The 27,421-nt window shown below is 41.3% G+C and overlaps 2 protein-coding genes across 8 annotated transcripts in view; one reads left to right on the forward strand and one right to left on the reverse strand.

Annotated features, from left to right (window-relative positions):
• Positions 1-3,797, reverse strand: part of WASF1 (WASP family member 1) — a 187,361-nt gene extending 183,564 nt beyond the window's left edge. For all 4 annotated transcript variants that reach the window (XM_045011779.1, XM_045011782.1, XM_045011784.1 and 1 more), the window contains exon 1: positions 3,313-3,797. The gene's annotated coding sequence lies outside the window, so the exon portion shown is untranslated. The remainder of the gene's footprint in view (positions 1-3,312) is intronic.
• A 142-nt stretch (positions 3,798-3,939) lies between these two features.
• CDC40 (cell division cycle 40) overlaps positions 3,940-27,421 on the forward strand; it is a 51,269-nt gene continuing 27,787 nt past the window's right edge. Inside the window, exons 1-5 of one of the 4 annotated variants that reach the window (XM_045011776.1) lie at positions 3,973-3,985; positions 4,601-4,750; positions 17,225-17,311; positions 20,183-20,312; positions 26,508-26,591. In XM_045011776.1, coding sequence (XP_044867711.1) covers positions 4,730-4,750; positions 17,225-17,311; positions 20,183-20,312; positions 26,508-26,591 — 322 coding nt within the window. In that variant the 5' untranslated portion in view covers positions 3,973-3,985; positions 4,601-4,729. Of the gene's footprint in view, positions 4,293-4,354; positions 4,751-4,871; positions 5,169-17,224; positions 17,312-20,182; positions 20,313-26,507; positions 26,592-27,421 lie in introns of those variants that run through there. The other 3 variants (XM_045011777.1, XM_045011774.1, XM_045011775.1) reach the window with 3 other exon arrangements.

Raw genomic sequence — 27,421 nt, forward strand, 5'->3', positions numbered from 1 at the left:
AAATTGAGAATAGGCGTTCGCATAGCACTTTTGTAGCCGGCACTTGTGCTACAGAGTCGGCTCCTATGGCAATAATAGTTTTGGAACATGCTCAAATGCTGAGGGGAGAGGAGTGCATGAGAACTCTAACAGGTACTGCTACCAGAAGTTTCCACTGTCCCAGCCCCACCAGTCAGCATATCCCAAGAGTAGGCATATGCACAGGACACTCGAAGAAGAACTGGGCACATTTAGTCTTGAGTAAAGGAGTGTGAGGGATGAGCTGATAAGTCTTCAAATATGCTAAGGGCTACTCTAAAGACGACAATGATCAATGGTTCTCCATGTCCACTGAAACTAGGACAAGAAGTAATCAGCTTAGTCTACAGCAAGGGAGATTTAGGTTACATAGTTGGGGAAAAAATTCTAATTATAAGGATAGTTAAGCACTGGAATAGATTTCAAAGGGAGGTTGTGGAATCTCCGTCACTGGAGATTTTTAAGAATGGGTTGGACAAATTCCTGTCAGGGATGGTACTTAGTCCTCTCTCAATGCAGGGGGCTAGAGTAGGTTACCTCTTGAGGTTCCTTCCAGCCCTACATTTCTATGATTCTATAGCAAGCCCAAGTAGAGTTTTTTTATGTGTAACCTTTTATTCAATCAAAACTAGATGCTCAGATGATTTGTGTGCTTTTCCATCTATATAATTTTTTCCTACCATTTTTGTAATAGAACTGCAGTTACTGCAGCTTGCTAAGTCAAAAAAGAACATTTGAAGCATCGCTAAAGGTTCAATTCTTCCATGGGGCTGCCAGAGCCTCTCTCTACCAACTTCCCACTGCCAGAGTCTTTCCCTGCTGCCTTCTACCTGCTGCCTTTCAATTAGGTAGGAAAAGTCTCCAGCACTAGGGAGGTAGTGGGACAGCAGTGTAGATGTGGGTGGCATAGTTTGGGCATATAGAGACATGTAGGAGTACATACCCTAGGGTTCTGATACATCTACTTGCCTAAGCTGTGCCTCACCTCCTACACCAGGCGTTCTCAACCTTTTTCTTTCTGAGGCCCCCAAAATGCTATAAAAATTCCACAGCCCACCTGTGCCACAATAACTGTTGTTCTGCATATTCAGTAGATTAAAAGCCAGGTCTGGTGTTAGGGGGTAGCAAGCAGGGTAATTGCCCGAGGCCCCACGAAACTAAGTTGCTTGGATTTTGGCTTCAGATCCGAGCGGCAGAGTTCAGGCTTTGGCTTTCTACCTTGGCCCCAGCAAGTCTAACACTGGTCTGCTCTCTGGTTAATTTGGTAGACCCCCTGAATCCTGTTCACAGCCCCCCAGGAGGCCCTGGACCTCTGGTTGAGAACTTCTGTTTTATACCACTATTTATACCCATGCTAGCTGGACATGCAACATCTGTACTCTACAAGTCACCACAAGTGTATACCTACCCATTGTTTGAATTCTGAAGAGTGTGTTGAAGAACACACCTCATTGGTGGTAGCAGATGGACAACAGCTAATTTACACTAGCAAATTATTCTAAAGGCTGTACTGTGAATCCACCCCAAACCCTTAAACAATTACACTTTATTATCATTTCTGAGCACAACAAAGTTTAACTAAAAGCTGTAATTTCCTCTATTATAGTATGAGAAAAATCAAACTCTGTGTATTAAATCTAGTGATTCAACAATAATAAAATATTGCTTTTAACATAAACTGAAACATTTGCAGCATAATAGCTGAGATACAATATTTAAATAGCAACGTTACACTAAAGATTGGTTTCGCAAACAGACCTTGAAATACTTTACCTTTCAACAACCACACCATGCAACTACAGACAACACCCTGTAAGTGCATGCCAGGAAAATAAGGAATGCAATTCTATAGAATCACCTAACAATTGCTGGCAGGCAGTGTGTGAATCAATGACAGCTGCATTCTCAAAATGAATAAATCACATACAGGGTGACTCACATCAGGTGTGTAAGTAAGGTAAATCACATAACCTGTATTGCTATTGCACCACTGATAAAGAGTCCATTTATAAATCTGAAATAAAAGTTGTACGCTTCAAACGGCAAAAACAAAAAAAAATAAAGGTCCAGAATGCTGGAAATACAGAACTTTCCCCTAAAATGACTCTTGCAAAGTTATTTTCATGTCAATGTTATTTTTGCCACCTTGGTTCTAGAGTGCACGGTTTCCTTATGGCAATGACCAATAAAAAAATCTAAAGACAAAGTTTAATAAATATAAAAGCTTCACTATCTCCATTTTCTACTTGGTATTCTTTATTCTGTTGATATCTTCATAGAAATTCAATCTGTTTCCTTTAAAAATGAAACATTTGCTAAAAAATGTGAATGACTGACAATCCAATGTTGTAAATCAAACTAAAATATCTAATTACTGTATTTACTTCTGATTCCAAACACAAAACTAAATGAAACGAAATCACAGATACATGAAGTGTAATGATCCAGAAGGACTTCGTACATGCTTAATATACAAATGGAGATTACTTTAGGCTATTACGTTTTATAATGAGTGTATCCACAAGCTAAATCGGCATAGGGGGGTGGATATTTTTGTGCCTGGAGGAGACGGACGCTACATGTTTTTAGGATTGCAGTTTGGAGGTCTTTTGCTCGCAGGCAGCCGAGATCTCCACGACAGCTGAACAATGGTAGCAATCTTTCAATGGGCAGCTATTTCCACTGAATATGATCGAATCTGCTTCTCTTCAAAAGACAAATCGCATCTAGCTCCACCATCCATCCCCACCTCTGGCCTCTACAGTCCCCATTACATAAATTAAGCGGAGGTGGCTGGGTCAGGGTAACCCCACCCCCTTCAGATCAACATAGTAGCTAGCACCTTGTGACAGCCAACGAACCCCCCGCCCCCGATTACTGACCCCAACAATAAAAGGTCCCGCCGCCCCTTGAGCGCGGCTCCGCACTGGGCACTGTACAGTAGGCGGGGGAGGGGGCGTGAAGAGGCGCACTCCGCTACTAAAAGTGCACCCCCCCCCGCCCCCACACGGGCCAGGGGAGAGGAATTTACACACCTGTCCCTGCAACAGCCGCAGGGGGCTCGGCGCTCACCCCCCCACCGGCTACAGACAGCGAGAGGGGGCCCACAGTGGCACAGCCCTATTGCTCCCTCCACCCCACAGGCGATGGGGGGACAGCGAAGGTGTCACTGGGTGGGGATGGAGGAGCTGCATGCGGGGGGAGGGAGTTCGCCCCGATGAAGGGGCATCCCTCTCCCCGTGGGTGGGTGGGCGCGGGTCACGGCAGAGGAGGTGCAGGCTGCGGGGCACTTACTCTCTCCGGTCCGTGCGCTGCTCCTCTCACACCTTCATGCCGCCGACCAGCCCCGCCCTCTCAGCGCCCCAGAAGCTCGCGCTGCCCCCTGGTCTGTACGAATCCGAAGTTCAAACGGCTCCTTCCAAGCGCCTCTCCCCGCTGGAGAGAATCGTTGTGGAGGGGGGAGGACCCGAACCCGGCGCGAGCTGGGGGGGGGCAGCGGCGCGGAGCTCCCCAAAGGCTTCACAATAGACACAGAGCGGCGCGTGTGTGCGCGTGGGAGGAGGGGCTTCTCCCCCGGCCCGGACTCCCTCTCCAAGCACGCGGGGGCTGTTTACCCAACGCCTAACCGGCCGTCGCCGCTTCCCCCAGGGACTAAGTGGGTGCCTCTTCCCCCCGCATCCGTGGCGTTGAGGATCAGGGAACCCCCATTTCCACACACACACCCCCCTCAATATGGCAGGTGGTATAGTCCAGTTCGCTCTCTCACTTACTCGAGCTAGGGGGAGGGGCCGCGGGTATTGTGACGTATTCTAAAGCCGGCTCCTGGCAGCCAATGGGAATGGGAGAGGAGGAGCTAGACTGGGAGTGGGCGGGGCTGCTGGCATCTCCAAAGAGAGTGGGCGGGGCTGTTTCAGAGAAAAGGGTGCTTGGAGTTCGCCTACTGTATTTCGCACAGCCTGTTCCACGGGTTGGTGCGCAGGTGTCAGGGCCGGCTCCAGCTTTTTTGCCTCTCCAAGCAGCGGGGGGGGGGCGGAAGAAACAGAAAAATCCGATTGAGCTGCTGCTAAAGTGCCGCCGAAGAGGAAGACAGGGAGTGAAGAACTGACCGCCGAATTGCTGCCCCAACAATGGGCGCACTGCCGCCCCTTTTTATTGGCCACCCCAGGCATCTGCTTCCTTAGCTGGAGGTTAAAATTAGACAAATGGTGTTGTCCAGTTCCCTGGCTGCAATGGAATAAGGGGAAGAATTGTAGAGTTCCTATTATGGGACTATTGTATGTATATAATTTACAGATAAATGTAAAATATTGCCCCAAACATCGAAAACCGTCATTCAAGTTTCATTTTTTTAATGATTTCATCACAAATTTGAGCTATGGATAACGTGGAAATAGTAGGCTTGGAAAATCAGTATCTGTTAGAGGATTTTATGCTTATGTCTACCCCACAGTACTTTCCATGGATGACTGGGGTCATTAGTTTTAGTGACATTCTCGTTTTGGTTGTGGGGTTTTTGTTTGCTTGTTTTGTAGTGCTTTCTTTGAGGCATTTATTGCTATATTTATTCTTTGTCACTTGTCAGAGAGGCAGTGATCGTGTCATTCTGCTGAAAGTGGGAGAAACAGCGTTTTCCTTTTCAGAAAAACCGAATCGTGTTTTGACCCTACAGGACGCTACAAGTCCGACCTGCCCAGCTGTGGCGCGTTGCACGATGGGATTTGTAGTCCTTGCTGTGAGTCCTGAAAGAGCAAACCCTCCTTCAGCTTTATGGGAGCGGAATTCTGCTTCCCAAAAAGTTTCGTTAGAGACGCAGAAATTATAAATAATATTTATTTTTTTCTAAATCGAATCTGAGTAATTTTCATTCAGTCGCAAAAACAAAAATCTAGGAGAGGATTATGTAACTGACAGGACCGGTTTGTTCCGGGTCACTGCTCCCGTGGTTCCTCCTTGCTAAGATGTCGGCCGCTATCGCCGCGCTCGCGTCCTACGGTGTCTCCGACTCTGGCTCCGACTCGGGCTCGGACACTGAGGGAAGCTCCCGCCGCTCGGCGCTGGAAGCCAGCCGGGACGCGGTGCTGCATCTCGCTTCACCGGCCCCTGCCCCGCAGGCCTTGGCGGTGGACTCGGCCCCGGAGGTGGCTGTGAAGGTAGGTGCCGCCCCGGGCGTTGGGCTGCAAGGGGGCAGGGGAATCCCCTTCCCTCCGGCCTGGGCTGGAAAGGCAGTCGGGGCTGGCAGGGGATGCAGAGCCCCCTAATAGCTCGGTGGCTGCCCATTGCATTGCAGGTGCCTAGAGTTGGCTCTTTCTCTCAGCTGGCAGCTCTCTTCGGCTGCTGCACCGATTTAACCAGGTTGAAATCTTGCACCTTGTAGTTGCTCTTCTAGATTAGGTCGTGAAACAATCAGATCTCTAGTCAGCAAGGAGAGAAGGTGCCTACAATATGAAATGTGCATAAGGAATACTGGGGCAAAGGTGGGGAGAGGAGAATCCGCTAGGCCAAAGTGTGATATTCTGGTATTTACTGAGGTCTCCGCAGCCAGGCAGGGGAAGGGTGTTTGGGATTAATGTGATGATGCTGTTCCTGACCCCCCTCCCTCCTTCTGTGGTGGACTCCGGCTTCCTTGGTTTGGCTAACAGGTGTCTCCAACCCACTACTCAGCTCACCACTCTCTGCTCCCCAGGCTTTTGGGGGTGGAGGGATGATTAACACCAGAGTATGCACAGACTTTTGGGATGCTGTCCTGTCTGCTCTCTTCCCCCACACGTTTTGTATTCATACTTCAAATTGTAGGCATCTTATTCTCTTTCCTAACTAATTGCTTTACACCCTGATTTAGAGGACTGACTATATGATTCAAGATCTTAATTTGATACTGGGCCCTGCTGTTTAATCTTTACACTTTTTGTGTGTTTTTTGTTTTGGTGTATCCCTATTGTCTTTAGTATTTTCACTATAGCTTTCCCAGGTAGCAGTAGAATGAAATTGACATAATTCTTGACACTCTAACTGCTGCCTACAGTGCTGTGAATAGCAACAGTGAAGGCTGACCAGTGCTTTATACATTTTGCTCTAGTACTACTTGGCGAAGCTATGAGCAGCATGATTTCATTTTGTAAGCTCAGAAAAACAGGACTGCATTAGTTCGCTTTTAGAGAGTTATCTTCAGAACCTTAAAATACAGAAGATTAGAAACAATTCACTTTTAAATGAAACCATAAATTCTGCAGAAGTTGGTGCCATAGTAGCACCATCACAAGCACATGCCCCACTGAATGCATCCTACTTCATAGTGCCAAATAGACGAATGGATTTTTTTTTCATTTCACTGCCTCAAATTAAAGATGGATGTGCTATCACAGCTGCCCATCTGACACTTTCCTGTACATCCTATGATGCTTGAGCACCACCACACTCCAGTATTAGAGTTTCTAATCTCTCTGGGATGTTAGTGTGCAGTTTGACAGGAATATTAGTTAACATCTGTAAAGTGCTTTGAACATGAATGATAAATTACAAGTAGCAGTGACAATGCATTGAGGCCCAGCAGAGCCTTACATAAATTTAAAGGTGATGCCTAGAGTGCCTGTCTTAAAAACCTGAACCACTGATGTACTGGTGGACCACTTTCTGCTGGTTAGAGGCTACTGCATTATCACTGTTACAGAGGGTGTGGCTTTTTTAACACTTGCAGGAAAAGACGTTTTCTGTAAGAGTCAATATTTAGAGACCTATGAGAAATGCATTCCCTTCATATTATCTTTAAAAAGTGTTTTCATGGCAGCGACTTGTGCCCCAGTCCTCCTCTTGTTGTTGATAATGATGGGAAAAAATGAAATTTTACTCGGCTATCCCAAAACATCATATTTAGTAGTGAGTATAATTTTGTGCTAAATGCGAAAAAGATGGGGCTCTGTTATTTGGCAGGCAAGCTATTTTATTTATTTAGATTTTACTACTCTACTGCATAAGTGTCTCCACCATGCTCTGGTAACCCTTGACAGTCTCTTTAAAATATACTAGCAACTAAACAGACCCATTAGTTACCCCAAAATCAAACTCAAGTGACAACACAAATATAAGAAACTAACACACATACATCCCATATAGTCCTCACCAGATCCCAAGGTTATGAACCCAGGTAACAAAAGGTAGATGCACACCCTCAATTTAATGCATCAAAATTACCCTTGTCACTTCTTCCAGCTTGCTTCCTACAACCAACCAACATCCCTTTTGCCTTGTCTGGACTAAGTCTTGGCCATCTTGCCCTTGTGCGTGCCTCAACCTTTTCCAGACCAAGTAATGCCATCAGCAGTTCCAGCCATGCTGATGGAGAGATAAAGCTGAGTGCCTTCAGAATACTGAAGACCTTCTGGTCCATATAAAACTCCTGATAGCCTCATGTATGCATTAAACAAAAGGAGTGACAAGGACCCCCCAGGAGAGTACTCACATGGAGAAGATGCAGGTGTCCTTCTGAGAGAGCCCATCAAAGTGCCACTCAAATAGGCCTGTTCACCCATGCTATGGTTTGCAAAAAAGTCACCATCCAATTATGGTGAACTGTATCAAAGACGGATCACGGATGTAATGAGATCAGGATAGATGCTTGATCTTCCTCTATTGTCAGGAGGCAATTATCCCCTGATACCACCAGAGCTGTCTCTGCTATACCCAGGTTGGCAACTAGTGTAGAAAAGAACTGAGGCTACTAAACAGTGTTTGAGTTATCTCACCACAACCTTTTCAATAATCTTAACTGACAATGCAAGACTTAAAATGGCATGATAGCTGAAAAGATTCAGTAACAAGCAGTAATTGTTTTGAGTGCAGGATGTACTTGTGCTTCTTTCAGTGAAAGAGAGACCTCCTTGAAAGAGGGAGGTATTGATAATTTGTACTTTTCTGCATGTGTTCACCATCCAGGAAGGATGTAGATTTTAAGCACAAATTGATGGCCAAAGTGCTTCCAAAATGATCAAGGATTGACCCTGGCTTAACCTCAAGCAGAGAAGACTTGGCATTGTCTCCTTTAGCACATTCTTATCCCATGGAGGCAGACAGTTCTAACCAAATCTGAGCAATTTTATCTGCAAAATAGAACGAAATGGGTCTTGAGCTTATGGTACAATGATTCTGGCATTACTGTGTTGGAGAAAGTCAAGAAGGTACTGTCCTGCTGACACACAACAGCTGCACTAGCTGGTGTAGATAGTGGCTGCAGTAGTATGCTGGCCATGTATTGCGGAGATGAGCTTGGATGGGAGAAAGAGATGGGAGATCTGGCTCTGTGAAAAGGAAGGGCAGGGCACTTGGTGAGAGCACTGCAGTCCTGTGATCTGAACTGTAGCCATGCACCACTCTAGTGTCTAGTGGGTTGTTGGGACTGAAGACTAAAAAATGCATGGCTTGAGTGGCTTGGTGTCTGGCTTCTAGTTTAATAACTGTTGTTGCTTCTTGATTAGTTTAGCTTTGTAATCTTTGTGAAATGGCAAAGACTTCAGACATGCATAGGTATTAAAAGGGGAATATATTCTTAAGTATCTACAATAGCAAAACTTAGTTGCTAGTTCTAGCTTTTTGATATTTGTAATTTATCAGACATCTAGTGCACTAGACACACTCCTTTTCGTATACTTTTATGAATTGCAGCAAGTACTGCCCAAAGATGTTACTCCAAGATGCGTCGTTCTTAGCTGATGTTGAAAGAGGGCAAGGTCTTTGCTTTTGAACTGTATCATACATCTGCATAGTCCCTTTTGATTTCAGAATGACATTTGCATCTATGCAAATTACATTAATGAATTGTAGCTATTATTTGAAATAATAATTCTTGGGGTGTCATCCTTGAGGGTATTTTTAGTAGCTCTTCCACACACTGCTGACCTCTGCACTGTAGCCCATAGGATTATTTTGCGAGCTATTATATCCTACTAATCCAGCCAGCAGTATCAATTAATATGTTTCTTTTTCTGAATTTAATTCATTTTATTCGTGTATTTTATTAGTATTAATTCCTTGGAATTTAGGATGTGTTGAAGCATGTGTTTCCTAATAATAAATTTTGCTGAAATACGGGATCTGTAGGCTTCTTGCAAGAGCTGCTATATAGCAAAAAGTATAATCAATTATGAATATGTCAGCATAAAAGCTGGCAACCTTTGGCACAGATAAGAATGGTCCCTGAACTTTGGGGAGCCAAAGAGAGGAACTATCCACATCATAGGTTTATCTGGCATCTACAACCGGTTGATAACTGCAGGGTACACCACAACTTGGAGATCATCAAGAGAGCCTACGTTGGCAGTTTTGGAGTGAGAGAATCCTTATTTACTTTCTAAATATATTAATGTCATAATCCATTAACCTATAGGAGAAGGGTACCCATACATTTCTTAGGGTACGGAAATAAGATTTGGATATAGGAGTTTGGGCCTGAATTACATCGGTCAGGATCCTATAAAATACCTTGTAAGAGAGCTCTTGTTAGCTCTTAAGCTCTTAGAAGAGCCTAGAACTTAGAACTCCAGAAGCTTCGGTTTCTTGGAGTGCTTTTTCCAGTTCTCCTATACTCTAGAGACAATCTATTCTATCAGCTTAGCTTATGCAGTATAGTATAACTACTCAACATTCCTAACCATTGAGGAGGCCAGCATCGTTGCATAATCGGGCATGCCAGGAGTGAGGCTGGTCCTTCACCTCCTATTACCGGGTCCTCAAGGAAGGGTGTGAGTATGTTAGATTAAGGTACTTATAATAGAAATGTTACCACCAAGGTTTTGGAGTTCTTTTACTGTTTTGCTGTTATGTTTCATTGCATTTCTTATTTTATGTTAATTTCAGTAAAGGTTTTATCAATTTGGTATTGTCCTCAGTGTATGTGTTCTTGCCAAGCACCGCGAGAGTCCTCTCCCGATATAGAACTCTCTGAGTTCTTGAACTCTGTAGTCTGAATTGGACGAGAACCTATAAATCTTCTGGTCAGATGTGATCAGTGGTGAGCCATAACTAACCCATCAAATTCAGGTCAACAGTGCTTTGTTACTCTTAGCAAATAGAACTGAAATTGAAATTTAAGTAGCAGTGTATAAAACACATCCATCTGAGTCTTGCGTCTTATTGAAGATTTTTATTTAAAAGGAAAAATGGTGGGAATGTGCACTGACCTCTTTTAAAAATTACTTGAAAAAGTCAGGTGTGATCTACACAAATAAAATCTACAGTAAAGAAAAGTGGGCTATTAAAGTACTTTATGAAATTTTATATAGGAATATGAAAAGGTCATTAAAATGCTTAACATAGCAAATATATCTTTTTTGCATATAAGGGCCTTATTTTTCAGTTATTGTTGAAGTTGGGGAGAGGGAAAGCCAAGAATGTATTTATTGGGAGAGGAACCAACAAGAACCTAGAATTCATTCATTGGTGGGTGCCCAGAAATTAACTGGGAAAGATGCATATTTCAGAATTGAAGAGTGACAGCACTGATTATTATTATTTTTTTATGTGTGTGAGCAAATTGATTTATTGGTGGAAAAAGATGTGATGATAAAAATCAAATAAGTATGACTTTGAGAGTAAGGAGGCATAGTGGCTCATGTACTTTTAATCTGGGTATAAGACTTAGTCCTCAGGCTAGTAGATGTTGTGGAAACTGGTCATAATGAATCCTATTAGTATGAAGGCCGAGGCCAACATGCATTCAAGATCTTAATTGTAGACACTTTGTGAAAAAAATTACTTAAGTCAGTTGACACATTTTTATTCTCAAATTCCTTTCAGCTTCACTGAGTACCGTATATACTCGTTCATAAGCCAAATATTTTTGGTAAAAAAGTGACGCATCAAAGAGCAGGGCTCGGCTTATAAATGGGTCTACACCAAAATTTGATTTTAAACTCTGTGAATCATTGAATTGAATATTTAATACATTGTCATTTTGTTTACTTGGAGCGTCTGCTGGCATGGAGCCCCTCAGCTCTCTGTGGCCGCGGTTCGCTGTTCCCAGCCAATGGGAGCTGAGGGGCTCCGTGCCTGTGAACGCTCCAGGTAAACAAAATGTTCAGGCCTGCTTGTGGCTTACCTTAATGGGTCAGGAGCCAAAGTTTGTCAACCCCTGAAATATAGGATCAGCTTATGAAAGGGTCATACAGTTTTTGCTATTTTTACCTAACCATCTTGGGGGGTCGTCTTATATACAAACGGGCTAATGAACGAGTATATACAGTAATTTTTTTGCTGATCAAAACTATAGCCACAGGATACAAGCCAGAGGGTGACTATCCAAAGTCTCTTACAAACATTCATATCTTTTATTAGTTTCAAATATTCTTAACACATGGCTTCATCAGAGTATTCAAATTGATAAAAGGAAATATTTTACATACAGCATGTAATTAGACTGTGGACATCAATGCCCCAGGAAACTGGTGAATTCAAGAATTCAGTTTTGGAAGGGATAGTAAACCTGATGCTTCAGGTTTTAAGACAACTTCTAACTAGTGGAGATTACAGTAAGATTTAATGTAGGGAGCATATTATCCTATATCTTTCTCTGTAGTGCTAACTACAGTCAGAGGCAGGATACTGGACTAAATAAATGTTGGGTCTGCTTCAGTATGGTAGTTCCTAAATCCATGCTGTTAGTGCAACATTAGTATCAAGAAGAACTGAATCCCAACAAAAGGATTCCATGTAGTATATTTCAGAAATTTAAGGTCTGTTTTTTCTGGTGCAGTTAGTCAGGTTTTTGGGATTCTTCAGGTACACAGAGAGCATTGCTTCAAAATAAGAACATGAGACTTGGATGCACATAGGCATTAAAATAATACTGTAGAAACTGATCCCATTTTAAATGTATCTATGCAGTTGACATGAATGTTCACATTCCAATAATTTTAATCTATTCTATGTTTAAAATATAATCCTTGTCCATCTGGAAAAAAATTAGTTTCTTAGGTCTGAGGTTTTGACCATATTTGTTCTGCTTTTACTTTCAGTATCCTTCCATCCCATCTCTCCTTAATGAGCTAGAAAACTGCTAAGCATATGTTGTGGGGCTATGCTAAGCTTCGATAGTCATTTTAAGGGACTGTTTATGTGAGGAGGACTTTACTTAATGTTTTTTAAATACAACATTTAAAACTATTCTGGGTTTATGGAGCATAGAATATCCTGTGAACAGTGGAGACGTATGGCTTTATCCTGCAAGGTGCAGAGCACGCTAGCCTAATTCACCAAAGCATTTAAGCACGTACTTAAGGTTCAGCAGATGAGTAGTCCCAGTGAAGTCAGTAGGACTGTTCATGTGGTTAGCCCAATCTAGCAAAACACTTAAAGTGCTTCAGAACTCGCATTGTCAAATCCGTATTGTGTTGGACTTCACTGCAAATACCATATAAATCTCAGCAGGAAATGTTTACATTCATTGAACAAGAATGTCACTTAATATTTCTTGCTGGGCTGTTAAGTTTGTGACCCATGGGATAGGGTCTCCATTTACTGCACTTCAATTTCAATGGATAACTCATGCCGATTATAAATCTTGTACAAAGCAGGCTGCCCTTGTTAGTTGCTTGGCTAGTTAGTGCTGAACTATCCTAGGGTCTGAAAACTGTGTTTTATTGACCAAACCGTACAACAAAAATGTAAAAAGTTATTTAATGTCAGGGTGGGTAAAAATCAATGATTTTAAACAAATAAAAATCCGATTTTTATTTATTTAAATCCAATTTTTTTGATAAAATGTTTTTTGAGGGAAAAACCTATCTAAAGATACATTATAGCTCAAAGATATCTCATGGAATAGGGATTATCAATTCTAATTATATAGTATGAGACAATGTATTCATGTAATGTTTGAGAAGTTTTGTAAACGAGTTCTAATAGTTCATGGATTAGGGACCCAATTTTATGGGATTCCAGGGGCTTCTGTGTAGATTATTTAGGTTAATCTTTCTATCTACCGAATGGGACTCAGTGCTCAGTCTAGAAGATACCATCAGAGATGCTTAGTTTTGCAGTTCTCAGACTGTGGATTTGTGTCTCCAGAGATAACATGCTTGTTAACAGCAAAAATGTTTTCAAATAAATAAGAGGTGAGAAATAACAGACCTCAACCTTGTTGTCCCTCTGTAAATTTGTGTACACAGAGTCAATCTCTTACCTCTCTCTAAAAGTGCAAAGTTTCAAAAAGTTCAATGAATAGAAGATTGTTGGGGGCGGAATAGATCTGGACAAGGAGAAGTCAGGAGATAAATGTGAGAAGGGAGGGACAGGCAATAGAAACAAAAGTGAAACTGTTTGAGCAGCATATTCTAGAAGTCTTGAGCTCTTTCTGAGTGTGGCCTTCATTGATTTGAGATCTACCATACCATTCTCTCACTAGAAGGGAAAACCTATAATGGCAGCAGGCCGTAAGAGACCCAGTTTGGGAATATTTTAATGAAGTTCCCTTACCTGTGGTTAAGACAGGCATGCATGCAAAATGCAAACAGTGCAACAAGGAAATGCAAGGCCTGGTTGTCTGAATGAAACAACATCATGAGAGAAGTGTTCCTTCTCAGGAGGAAGCTGCGTTGAAGATAATGAAAGGAACATGTCTGAACATGCAGGATCTTCAGGCTGGTAACAACCAACAAGAGTGCACTTTTATGTAGAAATCCACGATTAAATAGTGTCTTCCTGATTAAGGATTTAAATCAAATCCACCCTGTTTAATGTAGAGACAACGCATAATTTACTCCAGAACTTAGTAAGAAGTTGCTTAAGGGCCAAATTCTGCTTTCAGATGTGCATGCACAATTCTCATCAAATTCACTGGGAGCCATACATTAACATCTGATGGCAGAATTTGGCCCAAATTATTGTACTGTGCATTTAGATGGCAGAATTTGGCCCAAATTATTGTACTGTGCATTTAAAGATAAAATTTTATAACCTCCTATGGGATCAAAGGATTGTGAAGTCTTAATATAAACCACTGAATATTATCTTCTGATACTGTTCCTTAGTCAATTATGAGCCCAATCCTGCAGTCCTTACTGAAGCTAGCTTATTTTGGTGGGATTGATATCTGAATAATGCCTGCAGGCATGGGCTATGTTTAATTTGAGGATTTTTTTTCTGTCACTGTCTCATATCCCCATCAGAGAATGAAAGATCCAGCAGATTTTCTTTTGTTGTGGTGATGTTTAATTAACAGCTAGAGTATGTTATTTGTGTTCTATTATTATTATTTTTATTGTCAAATTGTTTTCATAGTTCTAATGTTTAAGTGTTTCGTGATGTGTCACTATGACATTGCTAGAAAAGCAGAAGTAGAAGCAGCAAGACACTGTGAAGTGTGAATGGGGCCCCTGGGTCACTGACGTGATTTAGTGTCTCAACGGCCAGGAATCCCTTCCCTATACCTGGTTCTTTTGCTATCTTTGACCCATATCCTGCAAGTGCATCTGATGGGGCTGAAGGAGGATAACCTGCTAACAGCAAGGTGTACTGCAGCCACTGGAGCCTCCCAGGAATGAAGAAGTTCTAGTTTCACTAGACACCTCTCTTCCTCATTATGGAAGATTGCAATTATATAGGAGTCAAACTGTACATAAAACATAGCCTGTAGAAAGGCTGACGGAGGAAGCATTGTTGGCGGTCTTAGTCTGACTAACCCTTCATGCCCTTGTAGCTTGCTAGTCTCATAGCGGGGTTGTGAAGATCAAAGCATATAGAGGACAGTATGTTGACAAAATGCCAAATGATATAAGTTTGCATTGTGTAGCATAGAACTAACACAAGAGTCACATGTTATAAATTTCAGAATATACTTTACCAAGAGCATACATTCTGCTGTACCAAGCATGTATATGCTAATGTGATCTAGATCTCACTTGCAATAGACCACTAGAAGGAAATAAAGAGGAGTTATGGACACATTTTCAAATTTCTTTATGGGTAGCTAAAAGTGAAATGGACTAAAGGAGAGAAAACCAGGCACACTTCAACAGTGTACTCGCTGGTTATCACTTGGTGCACAAAAGTATAGTTTGCTTGATGGAATAATGAATAAAGCTGGAGATGTTGGAATGTGGAACTGTAATGAATGTGCTTCAATTTCAAGGACCAGCAGTTTTCACATCCAAAGAATGTACATGTCGTGGTATGGAAATCAATTTATTGTATGACTTCCAAATGACTCAGCACTCTTCAGCAAACAGTAAAGTGGAACCAAAATTGCTATAGTCATCTGCCTGAGGATTCTTTCATATCACAATCTGTCATCTATTGTGTGCCATTCTGTAGCTGAGAGAAGAACTTAACAGGTAGAAGAAAGGGGATAAAAATAATAGAACTGAAGAATTCTTGGCATTTTATAAAGCTAGTCTTCTTTGACTCTTACAATTTAAAGAATAGCAAGCAACTGGCAGCTTAATATCAAGTAATTACAAGTCTGCAAATGTCAGACAACTGTCAAAATCTTGTCTGATCAGTTTATTTTTCCTTAGAAATAACATAAATGATCCTAATCTTCATCTAAGAAATAATGAGATGGGATGCTTGTTGGTCTGTCAACATAAACTGTTTGTTTAGTATGATTTGAGAAGATTTTCAGAAACTTCTTTAGGTCATGGAACTGTAAGAGGGAAAACCCAATCTTACGTGCGAGTAAGTAATACCATTCAGGGAATTGTTTTGGTATAGTTCTATTGTAGTTGCTTTGTTTGTATCTTTGTGTGTGGCTGAATGAATGGATTAGTGTCCATTATACTGTTCCTAGTCAAGAGCATGGGATATAAAACTCAGGCTTGCAAATGTACTGGTAGCTGTTGTCATCCAGGGCCAGTGAATTGGGAAGGTCATGTGATTAAAGGAATGAGGTCAGTCAGTCTGAGTGCAACATTGCTTGCTCAATGTCCCGAGTCCAGAACACATAAAAGATCATCCAGAGCTCCAGGATGTGGACCACAGTTAATGACTTTATTTCTCAGGCACAGTGGAGCATAAGGGAAAGCTTTTCTGTGCAGGAAGATAGAGTTGGCGGGGTGGGGGGGAAGGCAGGTCCCAGATTGTGGAATGAACTCACAGGGATCAAGGACTATCATAAACGTCTCCACCTTCTGATCCAGTTCAACACATACTTCTTTTACCTTCCCTTCTTATATATGTGCATATTGCTATGTTTTTAACATAAGCATACAATTAAACCTAACAAAACACTACACTGCATACATGTATTTCCCCTGGGGAGAGGATGACGAATGAGCCGCATGTGAAATATGCTAGGTGTGTTGCTTGATGCATTACTGGAAGGTGATCAGGTACTATCACTGAGGAGGGTGGTATAAGTACCTGTATAAAATAGAATAACTTAATCCATGTGGGGGAGTGAAAAAATCTCTCTTTTTAGCCAGTCAGTTGGCTCAAAAGCAATGTTGACTGACTTTGGAGGGATGATACAAAGTGGAGTTGAGGATGGAGGCCAAGATTTTCAAAAGTGATACATGATTTTAATGCCCCAATATATGGATGCCCAACTGAGATGTCAGATTTTCAGAGGATGGATGTTTAGCACTGGATGAAAATTGGGCCACTTTAAAGTATATGTAGAGTTATGCCCCAAAATCACTGGTCACTTCATAAAATCTTGGCAGCTGTAAAGGAAAAATAGGGGAACATAGTGACTAACAGAGATTCTTGGTACCCGGCATCTTTACAAAGACATCTGCATCAGGGAGGGAGGAAAGTTTGCATAGGGTTCTATTTATAAGCTGTGGATATGAAAGAGAATTAATAGATGGAGGGAATTCCTAATAACCCTGTATCTACAGAAATACCTTCTAAAAATTTCCCAGGCTCCTGCTGTTTTGTTTTTCCCAAGGTACTTTGCTTTTTCTCCAATAGGCTAATGGGTATATGGGGGCAGATGTTAGAAAATTGGGTGGTGTTTTTTTTTAATTGCACTTACAACTTTACGGGTAAACTTGAGCCTTAATTAAAAACTTGTCAAAGTTTTGTTGTTCTTCTAACTGATGAATAAGAATTCTCACCAAGCTTTTCCTAATTTTTTCCTCATAACTAAACATAAAATTATATAGGTATAATTTAAAAAGCATACTGTGCCCCATACAGTCAAATTAGCATCTGGTATTTTAGATTAGCTATATATGAGAAGTTTTTGTTACATTTCAGTAGCACTTCTGTTGTATTTCAGGAAGATGTAGAGACGGGAGTCCACCTCGATCCTGCAATCAAGGAAGTTCAGTACAATCCCACTTACGACACCATGTTTGCACCAGAGGTAAGAAAATTTTTATTAAAACCAGAAATGTTAGTCTTCCAAATTAATTGCCATTCCACTGAGAAAAGTATGTGGCTTAAAAGGAATGTCATGTTAAAGTTGTTCTAATGTGAAATTCAGACATTGCAATGCCTATCCTCTTCAAATATAAATATATAGAGTTCCTCAAGTTCTCCCTAGATTCAGGGATGCCTCCAGCTTCTGGACTTTAAAGTAAAGATAAGAACTTGGGTGAACTGTGAAAGACACCATATAACACAAACAGGTACCCTGAGGATGTCACGTACATTTGTAATATAACTTTTTAAACTATTTTAAAGCTATTTTAAGAGAAGAATTGTAAGAGCTCTTCTCTACCGAACTATAGAGGAGGGATCAGCAACCTTTGGCCTGCGGCCCGCCAGGGTGAGCACCCTGGCAGGCCGGGCCAGTTTGTTTACCTGCTGCGTTCGCAGGTTTGGCCGATTGCGGCTCCCACTGGCCACGGTTCGCTGCTCCAGGCCAATGGGGGCTGCGGGAAGCGGCAGCCAGCACATCCTTTGGCCTGTGCCGCTTCCTGCAGCCACCATTGGCCTGGAGCAGCAAACTGCGGCCAGTGGGAGCCGTGATTGGCTGAACCTGCGGATGCTGCAGGTAAACAAACCGGCACAGGATCAAGCCTAAGGGGCTGATCCTGGGCTGCATTCAGCATGCGTAAATCCTGTTGAGTACATTTGGTGCTGCATATGTGAAACACATCTCTGCAAAGGACAGGATAATAAGCAAACCTTATGCTTCAGTGTTTAAAATCTCATTGCCAAGGTTTAGGAAAGAATTTTTTTATCTTCCTATGTAATTATTATGGGATTGGCTGGTGAGTTATGAATGTTTTTTCTTTTCATTGAAGCATCAGGTGTTAGGTATTGCTGGAGACAATATAACATACAAACTGGATTCATAGCCTGATCTGGTATGGGAAAGCAAGTACAGACTCAGAAATGGTTCTGTTGATCCGTACTTGAATTCTGCACTAAAGGCTTTTATTGGCATATGACTGGAAATTGAGCATACAAAAAAAACCTAATGGATTAAATGATTCTCTCCTTTTGAAATTCATGAGAAAAAATAGGTTTTAAGATGGGAGAGAATAGGAAACTTTTTTCAAGGAAGAGGAGGCTTGGTTAATTCTATTATCTGCACTCTAAAATGTGTCAAATTATTACATTTAAAAACAATTTAATCTTGAGATTGGTATTCAGCACAGGAAAACACCTTGGGGAATAAGCAACATGTATAAAAGGTAATATACTTAGCTTTAATACATGCAGCTGTCATAGTCTTGAAATCACAGCTGCTCAGAGCCGGCAGTTATTTTTTTTGCAAAGCTTGAGCCAATTTTGGTATGTATGGCCAATAAGCAGTACAGTTTTTGAGTTCTCCAAGGTAAAATGAAGCAGAATCAAAAAGGGTTTATCAACTGTTTTGAGGCAAGAATATGCAGCCTCTGTAAGATATGATAGTTTAGTGTCTTAAACATTACAACCATAGAGTTTCTAGTTTAATCGACTAATAACATAGTAAACCTTACTTGTGGTGGTCAATTTTACATTAAAAAATACTTGAGAGATTGCTTTGGTAAATACAGATAAAATATTCAGTTTCTAATTTCTCCTTGGGAATTGGGGAGGAGTGAATAACATGGGAAGAGAACATCCATGTGCTGTGAGCATGACATGTTACAGTATTGGGAGACAGCTCTGCACTATTTCAGTACTGGTGCTCTTGCCATGTATGGGGAATACTTAATCTGTACTCAGATGTAAGTATCTAATGAGCCTTACCTGTGCTTCATTCTGTTTGCCCAGTCCAGAATGGGCTTGTTTATTGGCCACAACACTCCTGGATGGAATGTCAGACCTGCTCGAGTGTGTGATGATAGTTTGTGATAAACACATGTACTATTATGCAAACATTCATGTATCATTGTTTATCAATGCTGGTAGTTATTTTTACTCTGACAGTGGCTAAATTCTCCTCCTTTGTGCTCCACACAATGGTGCTCAACTCTAATATTCTGTTCTCCATATTTTGAGAGAGCCCATTGACTTGCATGGAAATCCATTCAGATAGGGCAGAATATACAAGTCAAAATCTGCCATGCAGGTCTAAAGAAACTTCTGCTCTTGCATTTCAGCTCTTCTATCCCAACTCATCACTTTGCTGTAACTATACACTATATCCAGTTCTGTAAACTCTCCTATGCAACTCTCTGTGAACCATGTGGATACTTCATTTAACCAATATACAAATATGAAATTGTACAGTACTGCACTTTCTTTAGAAAACAAGTGTTCATTTGTGTATGAATTGTCTATATTCTGTAGTTGTGCTGATCCTGCTGATATATTATCACATTTTTTCTTTGAGTGATAAAGATTTTACAAGGTAATTTCCATATTGGTAAAAGAGTTCTCTAGGGCTTGACTTTCAAAAAGGATAATACTATGTGGTTTTAGGTTCCCCTTCCCCCTTTCCTGTTTTCTTCTGTATGTTTGCATTAATTACCTATTTAATGGGAGGTTTTGCGCATGGAGTAATTTTTTATTATTGAATTGTCCTTGCCAACAGTGCTGTGGGCAAGAAGCTCCACCAAGAAAATTATTTAATGCATAAAGAAACTCCTATTATAATTGGTATATAATGTACAAATAGTACAGTTACAGTAGCCATAAAGGGAAAGTAAGCTAAAGCCATTATATACTGCCCTTCTTGAAAGTCGCACAGTTCATGCCCTATAGAACGCTATAGATGATTACAAAATACTTAGCAAGAAACTACTTCCTTCTAGAATAGTGTACAACCTTTTAAATACTTTTAATTTTGTTGATGCAGTTTGGTCCAGAAAACCCGTTTAGGACTCAGCAGATGGCTGCACCTAGGAATATGCTTTCTGGATATGCAGAACCAACACACATCAATGATTTCATGTTTGAACAACAGAGAAGAACATTTGCAACTTATGGTAAGACGTACAACTCCTTATATTTAACCCTTGAGGCTGATCTCTGTCTTACACTGTCACATATGTGTAACAGACTTACAAAATAATATTAAATGAGAATCTGCACAGTTATAGATCATGGCATTTATTTTGGAAATGTTATTCAGTTATTCCCTCTGAAATGTTAATCAAATTCAAGACCTCCTACTGAACCACTTTAATTAAACCCTCCATTAGTTGTGGTTATGTAGAAGATAGAAATTACAATTTCACATTTTAACAAATTGACAAAAAATTGTGACAGAACCTACCCACAATAGGCTTATGATTCTAGCACAATGTAGCTATCTGAAAGTTAAAAAAGCTACTTACCATAGCAACTGGTTCTTCATGATGGTTGCATATATGGATCCACACTTCCCACCCACCTTCCCCACTTCTTCAGTATTTTGTTCATGATTTCTGAATTAATGGAAGGAAATGGACGGGTGGTTGGTGCCAACACCCTTTTTTAAAGTTTTCTGTCTCAGCAGTGTGAGGGTGTATGGACTCAGAGGATGCTTGCTAGAAGCTTTGAGCTCTTGTTAAAGGCACTCATCTCCTTATGCATGTAGATCCATATGGGCAATTGCCATAGTAACCAGTTAATTCATCTCAAAGACCTTTTTTTAGCTTTCAAAAGCTACATTGTGAAAAGGCATAAAGCTCGTTTTGCTCTTGTTCTTCAGATTGAAACAGTGCCATAGAAAATGTACAGTATGTAAAAGCAAGTGGATTTCTGAGCTTTTTCAGGTACAAAGAATGTACTGTGTATTTAAATGAAATTTTAACAAGTTTTCTTGTACATTTCAGCATACAAGGCTTTTATTTTTTCACTTAACATTTGTTTATAATGTATCAGTTTTAAAATATAAAGTTTAATTTGGTATGCTTCTGGCGATGTCAACACTAGAGAGCTTCCAGTGGCGCTCCTGTAGCGATGCAGCTGTACTGCTCTGAGATCTCTTGTGTAGCTGCTTTATGTTGATGGGAGAGAGCTCGCCTGTCGACATAAGTAATCAACCCCCCAGGGAGCAGCGGTAGCTGTGTCGGCGGGAGAAGCTCTTCCACCGACGTAGTGCTGTGCACAGTACTGCTTATGCTGGTGTAACTTACGTTGTGCGGGGGGGGGAGTATTCACACCCCAAGCAACATAAGTATTGTCAACGTAAGTGGTACTATAGACATGGCCTCTTTCTGCCTAAGTATGAGAGTTTGAAGAGCATAAGTTATCCACCAGGTAGGTTCTGAAATTTCCACACAAATTATTTAATAACATATAATACTCAGTCCACCGCTGTTTTAAAAGACCTGCGTATGCAGATTGCTTTCTAAATTAAACTGTGTTATGAAGGCCATGATCCTGCAATTGATTGCATGGCACAACAGTCTGCCCACATGCTGAGCCCCAGGGACTTCACTGGGGTACTGTGGCCATGCAGCAATCTGCTTGTGTGCTATCAATTGCAGGACTGGGACATCAAGGTTTAAATTATGAAAACTAGAGTCAGTGTGAGCCATGTTTACCCAGAAAATCGTGAGGATAAAGTATCAAATTTTAAGTAATTCTTTCAAATGTCATAAATTACCATTTAATGTGTATACACCTCTACCTCAATATAATGCTGTCTGCGGGAGCCAAAAAATCTTACCGCATTATAGGTGAAACCGCATTATATCGAACTTGCTTTGATCCACCGGAGTGCGCAGCCCCATCCCTCCGGGAGTGCTGCTTTACCGCGTTATATCCGACTTCGTGTTATATCGGGTCGCGTTATATCAAAGTAGAGGTGTATCTTCAAATTTTCTTTTTCAGTTTCCTCTTTGGTTTGTTGTTGCTTGTTTCCATATGCACCAGCTACCACTAGTACTATTTTATAAGTGCGAAACTCATTGGGTATGTCTACACCTGCAGCACCGAGTCTGAGCCCATGTTAGCTGACTCAGGCTCGCGGGGCTTGGGCTGCGGGGCTATAAAACTGCAGTGTAGACATTCTCCCTTGCAGAGACTCAGAGCCCAGGCTCCAGTCCACGCCCAACGTCTATACTGCAGTTTTATAGTCCCGCAGCCCAAGTGAGCTGACCTGGGACAGCCGTGGCCTTGCTATAGGTCTTGTATTGCAGTGTAGACATACCTATTTTTCTGAGTAACAGAAAGTAATCGCAACCTTGTCCATAGGATCTTTGTATTGTTCTGGGGTTGGTTCCAGAAGTGGAGCAGCAAAAAAGCTGTGCTAGACTTGGTAAATCAGAAGAACCGGCACAGAAGCATTAGATGGTTCAGTTAGGAGGGGCAGTAAATGAGAATTGTGATATCTCAGCATATCAGCAAGCTTATGAATTACTTGAAAACATCCCAGAATTCATGAAATATGTTGCTAGAGTCTCATTGTACTATTGTCCATAGAAAACTTTATCTTGAAATATTGCCTTTCAGTTTGGGGAAGGGAAGATAAAAATTTCTCATGGTAAATTGGATTAGTAGCAGAGCAGAAGTGTGTAGCTGTCTCTCTATAAATCTAGGTGGGAAGCAATGTTGCTGACTGATTCTGCTTCAGCATACTGGAAAAATCTGTAAAGTAACCCTGCTTCAAAGTTGCAGGTTTCAGAGGCCTCCTACCTCAGCTGTTAGGGCCCATTTTGTTCAGTTGGCATTTGTTTAACCAGTGACTTGTCTCTAGAAATGCAAATTAAGTGTGTTTTAAGATAGAGGGCCTTGTAGGTGAAATAATTTTGTAAAAGGAAGCAAAGGGAATTGGTGAAGGATTTCTGTGCCTTCCATTTAATCTATTTACTATACTTAGAATTACAATCTTGTTTTATGAGTGATTCTTTAAAATTTAATACTCAGTCAGCTAAAACCCTGTTTATTATATTGCTTGGCAAACAAAATAAGTAGTTTTGTGGCTCAAAATATTTTCATTCTACTTTTCTTAAGATAAGTACTTATCTTCCTGTAAGCAATATTCTTTCTGTCCCCATTCTTGGAAGGGACAGGGGCATACTTCTTATACCAGGGGTGGGCAAACTACAGCCTGCAGGCAACATCCGGCCAACCAGCCGATTGAATGCAGCCATCGAACTCCCACTGGGGAGCAGGGTCTGGGGCTTGCCCCGCTCCCACGCTCCAGCTGGGGATCGGGGTTGGGGGCTGCTCCGCGCATGCATGCTGTGGCTCCCAAAAGCAATGGAATGTCCCTCCTTCAGCTCCCATGTTTAGGCGCGGCCAGGGGGCTCTGCGCGCTGCCCCGTCTGCAGACGCTGCCCCCACAGCTCCCATTGGCCGCAGTTCCCGGATAGGAGCAAGAGGGGGGACATTCTGCTGCTTCCGGGAGCTGCTTGAGGTAAGTGCTGCCCAGAGCCTGCACCCTCAGCCCTGATCCCACTCCCGCCCTCCGAACCCCTCAGTCCCAGCCCGGAGCATCCTGCTGCATCCCAAACCCCTCATCCCCAGCCCCACCCCAGAGCCCTCACCTCCCCCCTCACACCCCAACCCTCTGCCCCAGCCTAGATCCCCCTCCCGCACTCTGAACTCCTCATTTCTGGCCCCACCCCTGAGCCAGCACCTCCAGCCAGAGCCCTCACCCCCTCCTGATCCGCAACCTCAATTTTGTGAGCATTCATGCCTGCCATTCAATTTCCCTACCCAGATGTGGCCCTCAGGCCAAAAAGTTTGCCCACCCCTTCCTTATATGCTGGCAATATGTAAATTCCCCATACTAACCAGTATGTAGGTGTAGGCCCACTTCATCAATCATCTTCCTGACATTTTCACCTTGCCCTCATACCCATCCTGGCAAGGCTTTCTCCACTAGCTTGATATTACAGTGAATATGACTTATTCGATGTAGCTTCTTGTTGTTTCAGAGAACCAGGTCTAAGTGGCTAGTTATTAGACATCTGAATCACTTATTTTCATAAATATAGTTTGATGCCTAACTTTTTCAGAAGTGACTGGTGATCTTGGGTGCCTCAGATTTTTGGTTGGACAACTTGAGATGCCTTAAAGGGGCTTGTTTTTCAGAAAGTGTTGTGCATGTAATGTCTGAAGGACAAGCAAGACTTTTACATACATTCGCTAAGCACTGTTGCTCAGATCCAGCACCAAGCAGGAGTAAGATTTGGCTAGTAATTTTTACAGGGCCCAAGAGTATTAGAAAGTGAGTGTTTTCTATCAGCGTGTGCACATAACACTTATTAGAAGTATATTATCCTTGCATTCAAGAGTCACTGTCAAGGTACAGTTCACTTTGGCAGGTCTTTCAATTGCCTACTCTGTTGGGGTTGTTTAAAATTTCAGTATATGCATCCTTGGCGTTTCATTCTGCAAGAGTGAAGTAATCTACTATGAGTGCATCTTTAAAGAGATTTATTTACCTGTAATTGTTCTGTTATGTGCATTAGGCTTGTTTGTGCTTATTTACCCCCAACTTTTTTCAGATATAAGGTGGAGTGGAGTTGTGCCTTTCCAATCAATGTCAACATATAATCTTGATGTCTCTAATTTTAATTGCAACTGAAGGAAAAATGAGTCAGGGCAGGTCATGTAAATGCCTAGCATGCTAACGCAGTAGGAGAAAAGGACGCTTTCCGTTCCCATTATAAAGTAGAAAAGCTTTTCTATAAGAAAAGATACTGGACCAATGTCAAACTTGCTTGTAAGTAGGCATGGCTCCCACTGAAGCCTGAATTTGACTCAGTTGCTCCATTCAGTGGCTTGCTGTCCCTCTTTCCCACTACTGAGCAAATGAGTCCCAGAGATGGTGTTAATACAGCTCAAGGACAAAGAAACCACTGCATTGATTTTTGACATGTATCCAAAGTAGAATCTCTGCTTTAATAACAGAAACCTTATAGCTTAGAGGAGCCCATTAGATGACTGGCTCAGTAACAGCAGGCCGTTGTCCTGTAAATCTAATTGGCAATGTCTGTTCAGCTTGATTGTGTTGAACACATGATAGTATAACATTTAGATAATCTGTGTAACAACTTGGAATAATTTTTACTAAGTTATTACACAGGCATGATGGACCTTCATATTTTATCACAAAGGGATTTATTTATATTTCACTTTCCTGTATTATGCATGTAGACCACCTGGAGGTATAGAGTGCTCTGTAGGGTCAGATCAGAGTTAAAGTACCAAAGCACAAGTCTTGATTCCAAAAGTAGATCTGCTGTTTTGCCCTGCTCTTCTGCTCACTCTTTGAGACATTTCAAGAACAATTGACTCTTTCAGCATTTAAAAAAAAAAAGGGGTGGGTGAGGGGGCAGACTGGGAGTGTTGCTGTTCCAGTGCACTTTCCCCAAGAGAAGGGGGAAATAATTGTGCTGGTGCAGGGATATCCATGGAGAGACTTTTCTAGTGTCATGGTTCTCTCTGTGTGGATCTGCAAAATGTCAAGTCATGTGACAGTGCTGCGTGGTGGTGTTTGCTCTAGCATTTATCTGGGGATTTTCTGGTCATCTTCACTTTCTTGATTTAATTATCTGAATTCTGAGGTCTTATTTGGGTCTTCAAAGGACACTGTCCCATTCAAATATTTAATTAAAATTCATTATATGTCCACAAGGGTGCACTCTCTCTCAAAAAAATGGCATTAGTGATGGTAAATATTCTGTGCACCTATTCCATAAAAACTAGATGTAATTATTTATCTTTACTATAACATTAAAGGTTGTGCCACCACATTCCCAGTTATTTAATGCAATATGTATTATCATGCTGCATTTCTTGGATGTGTGTTGTGTATCCGTGCAGAATGGTACAAATTTAAAAATTAATATGTTGCTGTAACAGTTCAGTTTTAGGACTGTTCCTGTGGTTAGCACTCAGTACTTTAGCACATGGCCGAGTTCAATAACTTGACCAGTGACTGCTTCAACTTGTAAGAGGTTTGAGTGCTCTGGAAGCAACATGCTCAGACTCTAGTGGGAAGCGAGCACCAGGCAATGCTCTGCAGTAAATCCAGTAGCTAGGCTGGGAGAAAAGTTGATGGACTTCAAAGCATATCTCATTCAGTCCTTCTTGGCTTAGGAAGATATCTTAAATATAGGGCTTTGAGGAAGATATATTGGGGCATAGGTCCTCTGAGAACCAAGAAGAGAATCAGTCACTGAGAACATATGCAGAGCAAAAATTTCAGCTGCTAACTGGTATTTTTGCTTTTATTATAGGTTATGCATTAGATCCCTCTCTAGATACTCAGGACGTTGCTACTAAATATATTGGTTCTGTAGAAGAAGCTGAAAAAAATCAAGGTAAGTAATGTCAAACTGGATATAAAACAAAATGGTTTTAATGGCACTCTGTTCTGTTGTGTTTCAGTTTTATAGAAAACAAATAGGCTATCGTGAGATGCTAGGAAATATTAACAAAGGTTTTCGATGATGTGTCAAGAGAGATGCTCCTTAGACCAGAAGTCTAGGATGAAATGTTGTGTGTGTGTGGTTTTTTTTAACTCAATAATGAACTGTAGTTTCCCTTCCATGGTCAGGCTAAGAATAGTTTTGGTGGGGAGAGGGATGTTTCTCATTGTTCTGTGTTTTGTTTTTTTCTGGAATGTGAACCTTTTTAATAGTCGTCTGATTTTTTTTCTAACATAAGAGTTCAGATTATGATTTGACATTAGAATAAACATTTTTTTCATATACAAATGAACTTAACAGGTATATATTTTTGGAGTTCAATGCAGCTGTAGTGTCATCCTTATTCCATCATGCTTTGTGCTAAAATTGTACTTTTCCTGCATTGCAATAGCTGCGTAAAGTAGGTTAATCAACTGTATCATACTACTCAGTGATAGAGGGTAAGCTGATAAATGATGTATACACCAGTTTGTCTTAACACTTCTGTTTGCAATTTTGTGTTGTCAATAGTTAGCAAAAGGGAGCTGTTCTCCCCACACCCCCAAAAAGAAAAAGGTAGCCCAGTGGCAAGATTTTCATCCAGAGGCAGAAGGGCCTGTAATTACTACTTTGATGTAACATATTTAATGTTTTTAGTTCTAGTAAAGTTGTTTCTTTACATTTGAAGTTTATGCCCATGTAAGCACCTTCTCACTAGTAACATCTTCCCCCATATAGCGTGA

Source organism: Mauremys mutica, chromosome 3 (assembly GCF_020497125.1).
Source record: "Mauremys mutica isolate MM-2020 ecotype Southern chromosome 3, ASM2049712v1, whole genome shotgun sequence".
In the NCBI taxonomy this organism is placed as follows: domain Eukaryota; kingdom Metazoa; phylum Chordata; order Testudines; family Geoemydidae; genus Mauremys; species Mauremys mutica.